Genomic DNA, 16,894 nt, shown 5'->3' with positions numbered 1-16,894 from the left:
ATAATTTTATAAACCTCTACCATGTCTCCATGACTTTCACGGGCACCTTTTTTGCCGTCTTCAGACATGGGAATTTAACTTTAACTCTCTTTTAAAATGAGCAGCCTGTAGTGATCCATTGGTCCGGAGTAGTTAGTTTGTACGTTTTTTATTGAATCATCTTATCATTCTAAACGTTTTAATTGCTCAAGTGTTTTAATCTTTTTTTGAAATGTGCACTGCCTCGGGGGTCCCTGATCTGGTGGAAAGGTGTCATAAAATACTTTAAATAGTAGGTAAAGGTTCCCTTGCTCGAAAGCCAGTCGAATCCGACTCTAGGGTTGTGGTGCTCATCTCCGTTTCAAAGCCGAAGAGCCAGCGCTGTCCGAAGACGTTTCCGTGGTCATGTGTCCGGCATGACTAACCACCAAGGCGCACGGAACGCTGTTACCTTCCCACTGAAGTGGTACCTATTTATCTACTTGCAATTTCTTGCTTTCGATCTGCTAGGTTGGCAGGAGCTGGAACCAGAGACGGGAGCTCACTCCATCATGCGGCAACTCGGGTCTCAAACTGCTGAACTACCGACCTTCCACAGCCTGCAGTTCAGCATCTTAACCACTTGAACCACCGCAGCTCCACTTTAAATAGTAAATCAAAATAATTTTTTTGTACTTGTGGGTACATGGCTTGTTCTCAAAAGCCCCTACTAAGCCTCCGCCGAACTGTCTGCCCACCCAAGTCCCAGCTTTTGCACGAATCAGACCATCTCGTCCTTCCCGGACGCTTCCCTCCACCCCCTCCCAGAGAACCGGAGGGCTCACCGTCCCGGGACATTCCCAGGCTGAGGCATTTCTGCAGGCGGCAGTGTTGGCACCGGTTGCGGCTGGTGCGGTCGATCTGGCAGTTCTGCTGGCGGGTGCAGGAGTAGGTCACATTTCCTTGTTGGCTGCGCCGGAAGAAACCCTGGAGTGGAAAGACAGGGGTGGGGAACAGGGGGGATGTGAAAGAGAGCTCTGGGGTATGGTCCATTCTGCATCTGGCACCTGCTCTGCATTTCCTCAGCGCTCGACCTGGTTCCCCCCCCTTGCCTCAGAACATCTGTCTTCATTCAGTCTGGTATGCAGATTCCCCTGTGTCAGTACTTGCCTCGGTGGTCATGAGCCGCAAGAGCCAAGCAATTCATGGCAAGGTGATAAATACAAAGGGGAAAACAGGGGCGGGGGAACTGACGGAGATCAATGAAGCCATGTCAAGTCGTCTGCTGATTGCTTCCTTCGAATCAGAAACGGAAGAAGGAAAAGGTGCCACTCCGAACCACATTCAGATACTCTGGGGGCAATGCCGTACTTGACGGTGAAATCACCCCTGGAACGGCCATAAATCTATGCAGGTAAAGGAAAAGGTTTCCTTGTTTGAAAGCCAGTCGAGTCCGACTCTAGGGTTCTGGTGCTCATCTCCGTTTCAAAGCCGAAGAGCCAGCGCTGTCCGAAGACGTTTCCGTGGTCATGTGGCCGGCATGACTAAACACCAAGGCGCACGGAACGCTGTTCCCTTCCCACCGAAGTGGTACCTAGTTATCTACTTGCAATTTCTTGCTTTCGAACTGCTAGGTTGGCAGGAGCTGGAACTAGAGATGGGAGCTCACTCCATCATGCGGCACCCGGGTCTCGAACTGCTGAACGACTGACCTTCCACAGCCTGCAGTTCAGCGTCTTAACCACTTGAGCCACCACAGCTCCATAAATCTATGCAGAAGGTACCATAAAACCCGATGAACAAAGAAAGTGAAAGCGGCATGCAGTGTAGAGGGAGATTAACCTCCCGACGCGGCTGTGGAAAAAATGCGAGGAAACAGATGCGTGCAGAATCAGCCTACGATAGATCAAGGTGGGTCGCTCTGTCAGTCCGTCGGCAGCAGTACGAAAAAGCAGAAGTCGAGGAGCACCTTAAAGACTAAACAAATTTGTGGCAGGGGAGGAGCTTTTGTGAGTCACGGCTCACTTCTTCAGATTCAAGTCTCTTCAGATATTCAGGTATCTGAAGACGTGTGCAGCGTTACATGTTTTACAAGAACAGGACCAAATGATGTGCATGTAGCTTTAAATGATTGTGAGAACTCACTGGAGTTGTTTTCTTTCACCTAATTGTTCTATGTAGACACACACATGTTGTTTGTATATAGTTTCGTATTTGTTTAGTTCTATATGAACCGAAATTGAGCAAACTTCAGAGGACGGCGGAAGACCGGTAGGCCTAGCGGGAGCTGGTCCATGGGGTCGCGAAGAGTCGGACTCGACTGTGCGACTGAACAACAACATATGAACCGATTTAAATTGTATGCATACAGCTTTAAATTGTTGAAACAACGGGAAATGTTTAAAATCTTCATCGACGTCACCCACACTGCGTTTTAGATTAGAGATCTCTTTAAATTGTTAGAAAATTCTATGTAATTCTGTTAGAAAACGAATGTATATTTTGTATATTTTCCATTGAAAGGTCTCATCTGATGAAACTTTTACGTGAAACGATCCAATGAGTGCTGCACCGTCATAAGAGATATTTGAGACCATTTTGCTTCAAAGGAAACAACTTTAATGACTTCTTATACACTGGACACATTCAATATGTTTTCCTAACAAACCCAACTGGGGATTGGCAACCCTAGCCCTGCAGGAGCTCATTAGCATATCTCATTTGCATATGCCACACCCCCTGACATCACAGGAAGTGTGTCAGAAGGCAACACCCACCGCTCTGGCTCCACTGGACTCTTTTGGATTGCTTGCTATTGGGGGGGGGATGTGCAGATCTGTCCTCACAGAGGAGGGAGAGCTTGTACCTGAATAAAACTTGGTCTTAAAGGTGCCACTGGACTGTTTTGGATGGGGGGGCAGGGGGGAGTTCTACAGTTTACCTGGATGCGTCTTGCTCTGACTGAGGGCTGCTGGGAGCAGGGGGCGGGGCATGTTGCATGTGCCCGCCCCCTGGGCTCTTTACTGCCGGAGCTCTGCTCCTGTGCGCTCCTGCAGGAAATGACCCCCGCGTGTATCGAACCCAGGACCAAATGACTGGAGCCTCTCACCGTCCCAGTCTCACAAAGGAGAGTTTACTACCAGCTCGAGTCTAATAAGGGGGTGAGCCCTAATCCTGCAAAAAGAATCTTGGGAATTGTAATGAAAGAACAGGTTCCCGGGGGGGGGGGGGGGAGAAGACCCTTTTAAGCCTCGTAGAGTCTGTAGGCACAGAAAAGCCACAGGGTCACCTACCCGAAAAGGAGGGCGCCAACCCCAAAAGGGTCGAGGGCCCTTGGACTCACCTTACAGCCTTCACAGGTGATGACACCATAGTGGATCCCTGAGGATTTGTCACCGCAGATCTTGCAAGGGATCACCTCTATCTGGGCTGCGTGGGGGAGAAAAAGCAGGTCGAAGTCAGGTTGGGAACACCCGCATCTTCTGTCGTTCCTCTGCAGCGTTTTAAAATTAAATCTACCGGCCTGCTTGAAATTCGAACACAGGACCTACGCTTGTGGGAACGCTGCTTCTCCAGGCTTCTTTTTACCTTAAGACCCGGTGCTCCAAAACACCAAACTAGATGCCACAGGGTCCTCGTGGCCACCTGCCGCCATTTTAAAGTCATTTGCAATTGCCGTACGGCCCCAATCCTGATCGGGCCTGCGGTGTGGAGCTCTTGTTTCCCCCAGCGCACCTTCAGCTGCAGGTGGGGTGCGACCATTTTGGCACTTGATGCGGTGTGGGAAAACGTCAGCACACATTTTAAAATTTGGCCCTGAAGACACTGTCACGTCCAGCCTGGCCCTGAGTGATGGAGCAGAAACTTTTCTTCAGTTAATCGGCTAATGGGTTGGCAGCCTTTTGACTGATTCAGAGAGACGCCCAATTAATTAGGCAAAACATTACAAAATTATTTGTTTTTAATGAAGGTATTCAGGGCTTTTTTTGTAGAAAAAGCCAAGCAGGAACTCATTAGCATAATAGGCCACATCCAATGGCAGAAACTCATTCGCATATTAGGCCACACCCCCATGTTGCCACACCCACCTTTTGCATCTTATTCTGTTTACTTTGTTTGTTGTCAAAACCCTGGGCTCTTTTTGTACCAGGAACGCCTTTGCATGTTAGGCCACACACCCCTAATGTAGCCAATCCTAATGAGTTTCTGCTGTTGGGTGTGGCCTGTTATGCTAATGAGTTCCTGCTGGGTGTGGCCAACTCGGGAGCCAGCCGGAACTCTGTTCCTGTGCTTTCCTGCTCAAAAATAGCCCTGAAGGTATTTACCCAGAGCTCTTCTGCGTTCTCAGTTTCCTCGCTCGTGTGTTCCTACGGCTTCTGCTTTTTCCCTTTTCTGGATGTGTTGTGCTCCCTCTAGTGGCCGATTCGCTATTACACTGCCGTACGTCCGACGTACTTGGATGTAACAATGAATCGACCACTAGAGGGAGCACAACGTGTGGAAAAGATCCCCCCCCAAAATAGGGACACACAAATGAGGAAACAGAGAATGCAGAAGAGCCCCCAAACTATAGGTGGCCACTGCGATCTCATTCCCTTTGAGAAGTAGCATTCCCCTGCTTCAGTGTGGGAATATTGAGATGGTGCATGCAGCATGCCTGGATGTACATCGACTCTCAAAATTCAAAGCACAATACCCCCTGAACTCCATTTATTTGCATTTAATACATGCAGACAGAAATCAAGTTATACATTGTCTGATCCAAGGGTTCCCAACCTTTTTGAGCCTGTGGACACAGCTGGAGTGTAAACACAAGAAGAAGAAGAAGAAGAAGAAGAAGAAGAAGAAGAAGAAGAAGAAGAAGAAGAAGAAGAAGAAGAAGAAGAAGAAGAAGAAGAAGAAGAAGAAGAAGAAGTGGCGGCAGCAGCGGAGGAGGAGGAGGAGGAGGAGATTGGATTTATACCCCGCCCTTCACTATCCAAAGGAGTCTCAGAGCGGCTTCCAATCTCCCTTCCTCTCCCCACAACTGAGAGAGCTCTCTCGAGGACTGCCCTTGAGAGAACAGCTCTGAAAGAACTTGTGACTGACCCAAGGGCACACCAGCAGCGGCATGTGGAGGAGCAGGGAATCAAACCCGGCTCTCCCAGATTAGAGTCCGCGCCCCCAGATCAAGCGCTTTTAATCCCATTCATGGTTAGGGCTGCCAGTCTCCAAGCTGGAGGCTGGAGATCTCCTGGTATTAAAACTGGTCTTCAGGAAGATGAAGAAGATGATGACGAAGAAGAAGGCGACGATGAAGAAAATGAAGGAGGAGGAGGAGATTGGATTTATACCCCGCCCTTCACTACCCGAAGGAGACTCAGAGCATCTTACAACCTCGTTACCTTCCCCTCCCCAGAACAGACACCCTGTGAGCTCGGTGGGGCTGAGAGAGCTCTTTCGAGAACTGCCCTTGGGAGAACAGCTCTGAAAGAACTTGTGACTGACCCAAGGTCACACCAGCAGCGGCATGTGGAGGAGTGGGGAAATCAAACCCGGTTCTCCCAGGTTAGAGTCCACGCTCTTCACCACGACACCAAACTGGTGGTTTGATGGTGGGCGCCATCACAAAATGGCTTCCACGACAGAGAGAGCCACAAACAAAGGAAGCCAAAGTGTAGGGGACAAGGGGAATGAATTAAGGAAAAAAAACCCTCTGGGAAAGAGCGGTGAGGAAGAGAATAAAGCCAACACTAGTGAGGAGAGCACAAAAGTGGGCTTGAAGTTCAACATCAAAAAAAGCGAAGATCATGGCATCCGGCCCCATCACTCCTTGGCAAATAGAAGGGGAAGTCGTGGAAGTAGTGACAGACTTCACGTTCCTGGGATCCCAGATCACCGCAGACTGTGACAGCAGTCATGAAATTAAAAGACGCCTGCTCCTTGGGAGGAAAGCGATGGCGAACCTAAACAGCATGATCAAAAGTAGAGACATCACCCTGCCAACAAAGGTCCGCATGGTCAAAGCAATGGTATTCCCAGTAGTCATGTATGGCTGCGAGAGTTGGACTGTAAGGAAGGCCGAGCGCCGAAGAATAGATTCTTTTGAACTATGGTGCTGGAGAAGACTCTTGAGAGTCCCTTGGACTGCAAGAAGATCAAATCAGTCAATCCTAAAAGAAATCAACCCCGACTGTTCCCTGGAAGGCCAGACACTGAAACTGAAGCTCAAATACTTTGGCCACCCAATGAGAAGGGAGCCCTCACTGGAGAAGACCCTGATCCTGGGAAAGACTGAAGGTCAAGGAAGATGGGGACGGCAAAGGATGAGATTAGACAGTGTCATAGATAAATTGAGCCAACTTCAGAGGACGGCAGAAGACAGGAGGGCCTGACGGGATCTGGTCCATGGGGTCGCGAAGAGTCGGACTCGACTGTGCGACTGAACAACAACAACAACAAAAGTGGCAGCTGCCACCGAAACAAGGCTATTTCAATGTGCCCAGCCGTCAGGTCTCAGCAGCTGAGAAGAAACCCGGCTGGAGAAGAGCCTCACCTAACCTCAGCTACTTTCTAAAAAAATAACTTGGCGGGCACCAGAAAATGGCTCAGCGGGGACCGTGGCGCCCACGGGCACCAGGTTGGAGATCCCTGGTCTAATCAGTTAGACCTGATAGGATTAATAAACTAAGTTCTGTTTTGTCAGGCTTGAGTTGTCTCCCGGAACAACGGTAATCAGTCCTCTGTACAGTGGTGGGAGAGGCCCTATACTCTAGCCACGTGACATTCTGTCTGGGGGTTTGCTTGGAGACGGGACCAGGCTTTTTAAGCAAGGGTGTGTGTGCTACTAGGATGCCTTCACACCTCTCAATGGTAGCATGAGGGGCCGCCTCCTGAGTAGAGATGTAAAATTTCCAAAAATTTTGAAGCTCGGGGAAAAAAACCAGTTTCCCCCCGTTTCTTTCCGGGAAAAAACCAGAAATTTTTGGAAAAATTGCAAAAACCGCTACATTAGCACTTCTTTTTCTCTTTTCCAGATTGAAAGTCATCCTGTTACTTTAGGAACATAAAATATGACTATCGACATTTTTACTTGGCATGAAATTATCACCACTAGCCTATTAAAAAAATAGTGTATCCAAACAATTCTTACAAACAGAATACCCACCCACATGCAAAAACAAAACTGAAACCTTTTTCTTTTCCTGTGACAATTGCACCTCCTAAAGGAAGAAATGCATCTTGTTCTTGCATTGGAGAGTTCAGTTGGCAACCTAGGACTTGCTTGTCCTCAGTGCACAGAAATTAGATCAATCTGATACCATACGTATTTTTTAGAAATGATTTGGAAAATATTTGAACACCCTGTCTTAAAATATTTTATTCCTCATGTTAAAATAAAATGTTCCATAATCAATTTCTTTTCTGTTTTTCAATTTTTCGGAAAAAAAACAAAAAAGGCTTCCGGAAAAAAACGTGTTTTTTCCAAATTTTTCCGGGTTTTTTCCGGGCCTTCACATCTCTACTCTCGGAAGCTAAAAAGGGGTCAGCCCCAGTCAGTACTAATTTGGATCACAGACCACCAAGGAAGTCCAGGGTTGCTACGCAGAGGCAGGCAATGGCGAACCACCTCTGAACATCTCTTGCCTTAAAACCCTACGGGGTCACGGGGTCACTGTAAGCCGGCTCTGACTTGGCCGTGCTTTCCACCACCAAGAAAGAGGGCCACGACGCATCTGCACCTGGTGCACGCTCTCGGTCTTCTTTTGAGCAGAGGCTTTCTCTGGTGCGTTTCTGCAAGTTGGGCAACGCCCGAAGTGGCTCGTTTGCCAAGGGAAATGAGCGACACTGCATGTGAAACCACACACTCCGATGCATTTGGAGGAAACAACCCCTCATGCGACTCCTTGCAGGAAAATGATACAGCCTGCGAGACATGCCAAGGGAAGTCATACTTGCACAACGGGTAAAAAACAAAAAAACAAAAACAAAAAACAAAAAAGGCTTCAGGAAAAAAAACGGGAAAAAACCCTTTCCCCCCCGGATTTTTCCGGGTCCCCCCCCCCCCGGCCTTTACATCTCTACTGATAAAGGTGTCAAGTTTGCACACGGGTGGGAGGGAAGAGACCTAGCAAACACATGGAATTCACTGTCGCAGAAAGTGGTGGCAGCTACAAGCATAGACAGCCTCAAGAGGGGATTGGAGAAACATCTGGAGCAGAAATCCATCCGTGGCTCTGAGCCACAAGGTATAGATAGGAACACTCTGTCTGGGGTGGTGATGCTCTGTCTTCCTGGTGTTTGGGAGGGGGGCAAGAGTGGGAGGGCTTCTGGAGTCCTGGCCCCACTGGTGGACCTCCTGATGGCCCCTAGGTTTTGGCCACTGCGTGACCCAGAGTGTTGGACTGGATGGGCCATTGGCCTGATACAACATGACAAGTTTTGTTAGTCTCTAAGGTCCTGCTGGACACTTGCTCTTTTCTACTAAGTAAGCAGTATCTGTTGCAGAGGAACAGGCCAGCGAGTCATACCCTGGAGATATTTCTCCCTCCAGCAGCAGCCAAGGTCTCTCTACTACTTCTCAAAGCAGCCCATCAGGAAATCTAGTTGCTAGGTAGGCTCCCCGTCTCTCTCCCAGATGCAGCACAATGAAGGACCACTAGGTGGCAGTTGTGCACTTGCTAACTCTCCCCAAACAGGAATTCAGACAGGAGCACCTCTGAGCCTGCATAGAGTGCAGCTTTCCCTCACCACTGAGTAAACGCCAAGGAGCTCCCACCTCTCTGCGATACAAAGGGCCCCCAGTTCATGGCACACAAGTTTCCCATATTCCTTCTTCCAGTCTTGCAGAACGCCCATGAGGAAGGCAGCCGTCTTCTCCTCGGGTCGCTCAGCACATTTCCATTTTTATTGTACTGCGTTTACATATAGCCCAACTTTCTCTCTGAGATCCAAGGTGGATCACGGAGTGCAACGTAACGCAATCTACCCCTGGCATGTGACATCCAACAAACAATGCCACGGTCAGGAGAGAGCCCTTGGGGGGGCATCTTTGGCACTTTCCCAAGGAGTCGTATATGGGGAAGGGGCTGGAGTAATAAGAACATAAGAGACTCCAATGTTGGATCAGGCCAAAGGCCCATCCAGTCCAACACTCCGTGTCACACAGTGGCCAGAAATACCAGGTGCCATCAGGAGGTCCACCAGTGGGGCCAGGACATTAGAAGCCATCCCACTGTTGACCCCCCCAAGCACCAAGATGACAGAGCATCACTAGCCCCAGAGCCCCTATCTATACCTTGTGGCTAATAGCCACTGATGGACCTCTGCTCCATATGCTTAACCAATTCCCTTTTGAAGCCGTCCATGCTTGTAGCCGCCACCACCTCCTGTGGCAGTGAATTCCATGTGTTCATCACTCTTTGGGTGAAGAAGTACTTCCTTTTATCCGTTCTAACCCGACCGCTCAGCAATGTCATGGAGTGCCCACGAGTTCTTGTATTGTGAGCAAGGGAGAAAAGTACCTCTTTCTCTACCTGCTCTTTCCCATGCATAATCTTGTAAACCTTAATCATGCCACCCCTCAGTCATCTTTTCTCCAAGCTAAAGAGCCCCAAGCGCTTTAACCTTTCCTCATAGGGAAAGTGTTCTAACCCTTTTATCATTCGAGTGGCCCTTTTCTGCACTTTTTCCAAAGCTATAATATCCTTTTTAAGGTGTGGTGACCAGAACTGCACACAGTATTCCAAATGAGGTCGCACCATTGATTTATATAGGGGCATGATGATATTGGCTGATCTGTTTTCAATACCCTTCCTAATCATCCCCAGCATAGCATTGGCCTTCTTTATTGCAGTCACACACTGTCTCGACATTTTCAGTGAGTTATCTACTACGACTCCAAGATCTCTCTCTTGATCAGTCTCTGCCAGTTCACCTGTCAGGTTGTGCCCTGGATTTTAAGAGCCAGCCAACCCCCCCCCCCTCATTTCGCCTCTGCCTGCTGTAAGGATAGATGCCTGTCACGTGGTCCCTTACATAATGTTGCTGGTTGATCCCTAATAAATCCCCTGATCAGTTTGCCTGGAAGTTGGTGTGTGTATGGGGGGGACATTAACTCTCTGTTGACTTTAAGGAGGTCAAATGACAGCAAAACACAGCAGGATAGCACCCTCATTCCCCCCCCCTTAAAAAATTACAGCAATATGAACAACTCTAGACAATATTAACAGCTCTTAGGATATAAGCAGGGGGCGTTTTTTTGGAAAAAGAGGTGCCGGAACTCTTAAAAGGGAAACGAAGTTCTCAGTCTGTGTACTGGAAACCAGTGTTCCCTCTAAGCTGAGTGTGAGCGAGCTCACAGTTTTTTAGCCTCTGGCTCACACATTTCTGTCTGGGCTCCGGAAGGAGGGCTCCAGAGCAAACTGATTTATGCAGCAGCCAAATCGCTGGGTCACAACTTTAAGGCCAGTAGCTCACAAAGTAGAATTTTTGCTCACAAGACTCCACCGCTTAGAGGGAGCATTGCTGAAAACATTTTTAAAAAGAATTTTGTCAAAGAGGTTCCAGAACCCCATTCTGGCCTGCTCCCCCAGAAACAAAGCCCTGGATATATGGCAGAACCAGCTAGAATCCTTTCGGTGCCTCCAAGTTTGATTATTAGGGGAGTAAAACCAATCCCAAAGAATGTCTTGGTCAGTATGCTGGACTAGGAAAGGAAAGGGTTCAAATCACTGCTCGAACCACGGAACTAAATGGGCAACTTCGGGCCAGTCACTTTCTCTGTGCCTCACCCAGGGGTCATTTCCTGCAGGAGCGCACAGGAGTGGAGCTCCGGCAGTAAAGAGCCCAGGGGGCGGGCACATGCAACAAGCCCCACCCCCTGCTCCCAGCAGCCCTGGGCCATGAGGAGCAAGAAGCAGCCAGGTAAGTTGCAGTGGGTGTTGCCTTCTGACACACTTCCAGTGATGTCAGGAGGTGTGGCATACGCAAATAAGTTATGCTAATGAGTTATGCTAATGAGCTCCTGCACCTCTTTTTCTACTAAATGACCCCTGGCCTCACCTATCCTGCAGGGCTGTTGTGAAGAAAAGAGAAAACCAGGACGCTGCCCCGAGGAAAGGAAATATAAAAACGCAGGAAAGACGATGCTGTGTCGCGTTAGAGAACTGAAGGTGGGAAATTTTCTCTCTACAGCTGAGTCTGGTGGCAGCACGGACTCCAATTGATCCATTTCCCCCCACCCTTCTTTCAAGCTCAGAGGGATACGCATGATTCACCCCTCATCCTCAAGCCGGCCTTCAGAACAACCTTGTAAGGTGGGTAAACTGAGAGAGACTGACTGGCTTGAGATCAGCCAGCGAGCTTTGTGGCTGAGTGGGTATCTGAATTCGGGCCTTCCTGATTTGACTCTGTGGCATGCTGGCTCCCAATGGTTACAGTGGATTCCTGGGTCTTTCCCCTCCGCTGCAGAAAAAGGAGGAGGAGGAGGAGGAGGAGAAGAAGATTGGATTTATACCCTGCCCTTCACTACCCAAAGGCGCCTCAGAGCGGCTTACCATCTCCTTCCCTTTCCCCTCCCCGTCACAGACACCCTGCGAGGTCGGTGGGGCTGAGAGAGCTCTCTCTCGAGAACTGCCCTTGAGAGAACAGCTCTGAAAGAACTTGGAGCTGACCCAAGGTCACAAGAGCAGCTGCTAAACCTTTGTCCCAGTTGCGGCCGGAATGGGAAAAGGTCACTGAGTTAACGCCATATGCAGAGGCCATATGCAGAGAGCATTTCTCCTCTCCACAGCTTGTTCCCATGCCCACAGCGACGGAGGAGGCAGGGCCTAGGTCAGGGATCCCCAACCTTTTTGGGCCTGGGGGCACCTCTGAAATCCTGGCACGGTGCGATCGGCGCAACTACAAAACGGCCACCGTGGGAGTTGGAACCCCTCTGCACACACCCACATAGAGGAAGCCCAAAGTAGAGGGGACGAGAGGACTAATTTGAAGAGGTACGCGGGGAAAGAGGAGAGAATAAAACCAACATTATGGTTGTTTTAATAGAATCCTAGAACCACAGAGTTGGAAGGGGCCTTAGAGGCCATCTAGTCTGACCCCCTGCTCAATGCAGGATCAGCCTAGAGCATCCCTGACAAGCATTTGTCCAGCCGCTGCTTGAAGACTGCCAGGGAGGGGGAGCTCACCACCTCCCCAGGCAGCTGACGCCACTCTTGCACAACTCTTTACTGTCAAAACGTTTCTCCTAAGATCCAGCCTTCCCGCCCTTCATTTAAACCCATTCTTGCGATCCTCTCCTCTGCTGCCAAGAGGAACCTCTCCCTGCCCTCCTCTGAGTGACAGCCCTTCAGAGACTTCAAGAGAGCCATCCTGTCCCCCCACAACCTCCCCTTCTCCAGACTGAACCTTCCCAAGTCCCTCGGCTTTTCCTCAGAGGGCTTTCCTCAGAGAACCAGTTTGGTGCAGTGGTTAAGTGTGCGGACTCTAATCTGGGAGAACCGGGTTTGATTCCCCACCCCTCCACTTGCACCTGCTGGTGTGACCTTGGGTCAGTCACAAGTTCTCTCAGCACTGCCCTTGAAAAGAGAGCCGTTTCTGTCAGAGCTGTTCTCAGCCCCACCTACCTCACAGGGTGTCTGTTGTGGGGAAGGGGAAGGGAAAGGGGTTTGTAAGCCACTCTGAGACACCTTTGGGTAGTGAAGGGCGGGGTCTAAATCCAATCTCTTCTTCTTCTTCTTGGTCTCCAGGCCCCCGACCATCCTCGGCGCTCGCCTACTCTGCACCCGCTCCATTCTGTCCGCATCCTTTTTGAATTCCAGCCAATTCGGATCTCCAATGACCAACCAGATGCCCTGCGGGGGGAGGAGCCCCATCACCTCCCACCCATTTCTAAAAGCACTTATAGTGGGGCTAGGAGAGGCGCCAGGGGGCAGCCCCACGCCCGCGGGCGCCGCGTTGGGGAACCCTGGCCTCAGCGTTACAAGGAGGCAGCGGCCGGTGGGCAGGAGCGAACCCCTTGTTTTGCTTCTGAAACCTTTTTTTAACCACCACGGACCAACGAGAGAGGAGAGCCGACTTGCTGAGGCAGAGTTTCGGTACGGCAAACCGCAAAGGCGGAGGGGCGACGGGCGGCGTTGCGAGAGCTCAGCTGGTGTCTGTGACGGAGGAAGCCCCCCCCTCGAGAAAGACACTCGAACAAATAAACTCCTCTCCCTTTCTGGGGAAGGGGAAAGAGGAGAGAATAAAAAAATAACCCCCCCCCCGCCAGTTTTAAGCAGCCCTCAAACTGCAAAAAGCAAAGCAAAGCAGGGTGTGTGGAGGAACGAAGCCACTATCCGAATTGTAGCATAAGCGTACCTGAACGCTTAGCAGTGACTGATGACCAGTCATGAGGAGAAGAGGAGAAGAGATTGGATGTATACCCCGCTTTTCACTACCCAAAGGAGTCTCAGAGCGGCTTACAAACTCCTTTTCCCTTCCCCTTCCCAAAACAGACACCCTGTGAGGTAGGTGGGGCTGAGAGAGCTCTTTGCTTGTGAAAGAACAGCTCTGAGAGAACTTGTAACTGACCCAAGATCACACCGGCAGCTGCCTGTGGAGAAGTGGGGAATCAAACCCGGTTCTCCCAGTTTAGAGTCCGTGCTCGTAACCACTAAACCAAACTGGCTCTAATACCCAACCACTACACCAAAAGAGGAGCTGCGGTGGCTCAAGTGGTTAAGACGCTGAACTGCAGGCTGTGGAAGGTCGGTAGTTCAGCAGTTCGGGACCCGAGTGTGCCGCATGATGGAGTGAGCTCCCGTCTCTAGTTCCCGCTCCTGCCAACCTAGCAGTTCGAAAGCAAGAAATTGCAAGTAGATAAATAGGTACCACTTCGGTGGGAAGGAAACAGCGTTCCGTGCGCCTTGGTGTTTAGTCATGCAGGCCACATGACCACGGAAATGTCTTCGGACAGCGCTGACTCTTTGGCTTTGAAACGGAGATGAGCACCGCAACCCTAGAGTCGGATTTGACTGGCTTTCGAGCAAGGGAACCTTTACCTTTACTTTGCACCAAAAGAGCAAGAGTCCAGCGGCATCTTGAAGACTAACAAAAGTTGTGGCGGGGAGGAGCTTTCGTGAGTCACTGCTCACTTCTACAGATACCCATGGGTGGTTAGCAGCCCTGCCAAAAAGAGCTCAGTGGATCCTGCATGTTTAGAGGTACCACACCTGAAAACATCATGTTAGGGACATACGAAGTTGGGACGGGCATCCCCTTTCTGTCCTGCTTTATTTTGTAAACTGTTTGAACAGGTTCCCTTAAGGGGTGGCGTAGAAGTTTCCTAAATAAATAAATACAGAAATAATGTTTCTAGGGAATTCGCAAGCGGCTAGCTGGCTGCGTGGACGAGATCTCCTGCAGCTCTTGTAACAGATGTCCGGTTGTGCAAATCAAATTTATTATCACAAAGCCATTTGATCAGGTGGATTTATCACTCGAAGCTCTGATAGCATATGGACCTGCCAAATGAAAGGGCACACCCCTGAAAGCAACAAAGAAATCAGGAATACTGATGGGAGTTGAACTTGTTTGTTGTTTGCAGCTATTCCGGTGCTGGGGTGCGACAGGGAATACCACACAGTCCAAAGCGACAATGCGGGCAATAAAGATAACGGGTAATGCCAATTGCCACTTTGGGTATACACAAAGGAATAGCAATCTGTGTGAAAAAGACATTAACTAGTAGTAGTAGTAATAATAATAATAATAATAATAATAATAATAATAATAATAATAATAATAATAGATTGGATTTATACCCAGCCCTTCACCACCCAAAGGTGTCTCAGAGCGGCTTACAAACTCCTTTCCCTTCCCCTCCCCACAACAAACACCCTGTGAGGTAGGTGGGGCTGAGAGAGCTCTTGACAGAAATGGCTCTTTTTCAAGAACAGCTCTTATCAGAACTACGACTTGTTCCAAGGTCATCCAGCCAGGTGCAAGTGGAGGAGTGGGGAATCAAATCCGGTTCTCCCGGATTGGAGTCCACACACTTAACCACCAAACTGGTGTAACGACCAAAGTATTAGTAGAAATACACTTTGGGGTCAGGAAGGAATTTTTCTCCAGGCCAGATTGGCCCAGGGACCCTAGAGATTTTTTTGGCCTTCCTCTGGTCATACAGCAGGTGTCACCGGGGGAGGGAGAGGGAAGGTATTTTTAAATTTCCTGCATTGTGCAGGGGGTTCGACTAGATGACCCTTGGGGTCCCTTCCAATGCCACGTTTCTGTTTTTATGTAGGGCACCACTGTGTATCTACCGGCATCAAAAACCGTGCTTTGTTGCCGCTTTATGTCACCTGGCTGCAGCTACCTTTCTCCATCTCCGCGTCGCGTCAAATAACGGAAAGAAAAAAAACACCGAAAGCTCAAAATATATATATAAAAAAAGCCACAGAGAGTGAGGGTTTCTTCCCCCAACCTCAAAGCTGCACCGTCAGTGCGAAGGGAATGGCGTGGCCGAGAACTGAGTCAGCTCCTAAATTACTCAGTGTGGATCTCCTCAAAGCGGCTGCCGGTAAAACTCTCACTTTTACACCCGGTGTGGTGCCAGTAAATCCACGCTGACACCAGGTCAACTAGGCCTCGGGCCAAGAGCGATTGGGGAGCAAAAGGGGGGGGAGCAAGAATGAGAAAAGGGGGGGGGAAGGAGTATATTTTAAGACCCGTGTGGTCAGGAAACGGGCACAGTTACGGTGGCAATTCCCGTCGACAGGCCACCCCCCCCTGTTATGGCTTCCATGGCGTCAAAGGAAATGCGAGCGGCGGCGGAAAAAGGAGGGCCGGACACACGCTAGAAGCCGGGGAAACGCTCAGAACCTCCGTCACACCCAGCAAAGCTGGGAACGTGCATCCCGACCCCAATTCAGGCCCTGTCGTCATGGAAACTGGGAACGGGCGCCATTTTGAGCGATGTTCTGACGGCGGCCATCTTTTCCCATCTAAAAATTAAAGCAGCAAAGGGGGGGGGGAGAGGGACTGGGAAACCCGAGACAACACCAACAGCGTAATAGAAATAATGGCGTTAAAAATTGGAGGAGCTGGTGCAGGCCTCGTAACCATAGCGACGGGAGGACTTCCCCTCCACACACACACACACATGCCGCCATCTTGAACGCTCTTGTAAGGAGCCTGTCTTGAGAAACAAACGGAAAACACTGATCTACGCTGATATTTTTGTCCCGGCTAGCCTTCAAGGAGCTCAGCGTGAGGTACACTGTTCTCCGCAAAACTGGTCTTTGCTTGAGGACAATTTGGCTCTACAACCATAGGAAGGCGATTCCTGGACCAGGAGTTCATATCGGACAACCACTTGGCATGTGATTGCACTTTTAGAGGCCTTTTTACTCTGTAAAAGGTAAAGGTAAAGGTTTCCCTTGCTCGAAAGCCAGCCGAATCCGACTGTAGGGTTGCGGTGCTCATCTCCGTTTCCAAGCCGAAGAGCCAGCGCTGTCCGAAGACATTTCCGTGGTCATGTGGCCGGCATGACTAAACACCAAGGCGCACAGAACGCTGTCACCTTCCCACCAAAGCAGTACCTATTTATCTACTTGCAATTTCTTGCTTTCGAACTGCTAGGTTGGCAGGAGCTGGGGCCAGAGACGGGAGTGCACTCCGTCATGCGGCACACCCGGGTCTCGAACTGCTGAACTACTGATCTTCCACAGCCTGCAGTTCAGCGTCTTAACCACTTGAGCCACCGCAGCTCTGTGCCTCTGTGCCTGGTGGTTTTATCTTGAAACAACTTGCTTCTGGGTCCTTACGGAATTTATACTTTGTATTTACATGATTGTACTATCTATATATCTAATAGCCAAGTGGCCCTTGGTGTGCGGATAGCTAAATCCGCGCACCGGGGGCACCTGGGGGGGAGGGGGAGGCCTGGCCGGCTGCAAGCCATTGGCCCACG

At 49.9% G+C, this 16,894-nt stretch overlaps 1 protein-coding gene across 1 annotated transcript in view; it reads right to left on the bottom strand.

Moving 5' to 3' along the window:
* Positions 1-803: 803 nt before the first annotated feature.
* Positions 804-16,894, bottom strand: part of LOC107126258 (nuclear receptor ROR-alpha-like) — a gene marked incomplete at its 3' end in the record, with an annotated part of 124,691 nt that continues 108,600 nt past the window's right edge. The window contains exons 3-4 of the mRNA XM_015429799.1: positions 3,302-3,387; positions 804-945 (exon numbers count right to left, since the gene is read on the bottom strand). Of these exons, the coding sequence (XP_015285285.1) occupies positions 804-945; positions 3,302-3,387 (228 nt within the window). The remainder of the gene's footprint in view (positions 946-3,301; positions 3,388-16,894) is intronic.

This window comes from Gekko japonicus, unplaced genomic scaffold (genome assembly GCF_001447785.1).
Source record: "Gekko japonicus isolate JY-2015 unplaced genomic scaffold, Gekko_japonicus_V1.1 scaffold1096, whole genome shotgun sequence".
Classification (NCBI taxonomy): Eukaryota; Metazoa; Chordata; class Lepidosauria; order Squamata; family Gekkonidae; genus Gekko; species Gekko japonicus.
This window is presented reverse-complemented; position numbering and strand designations above follow the sequence as displayed.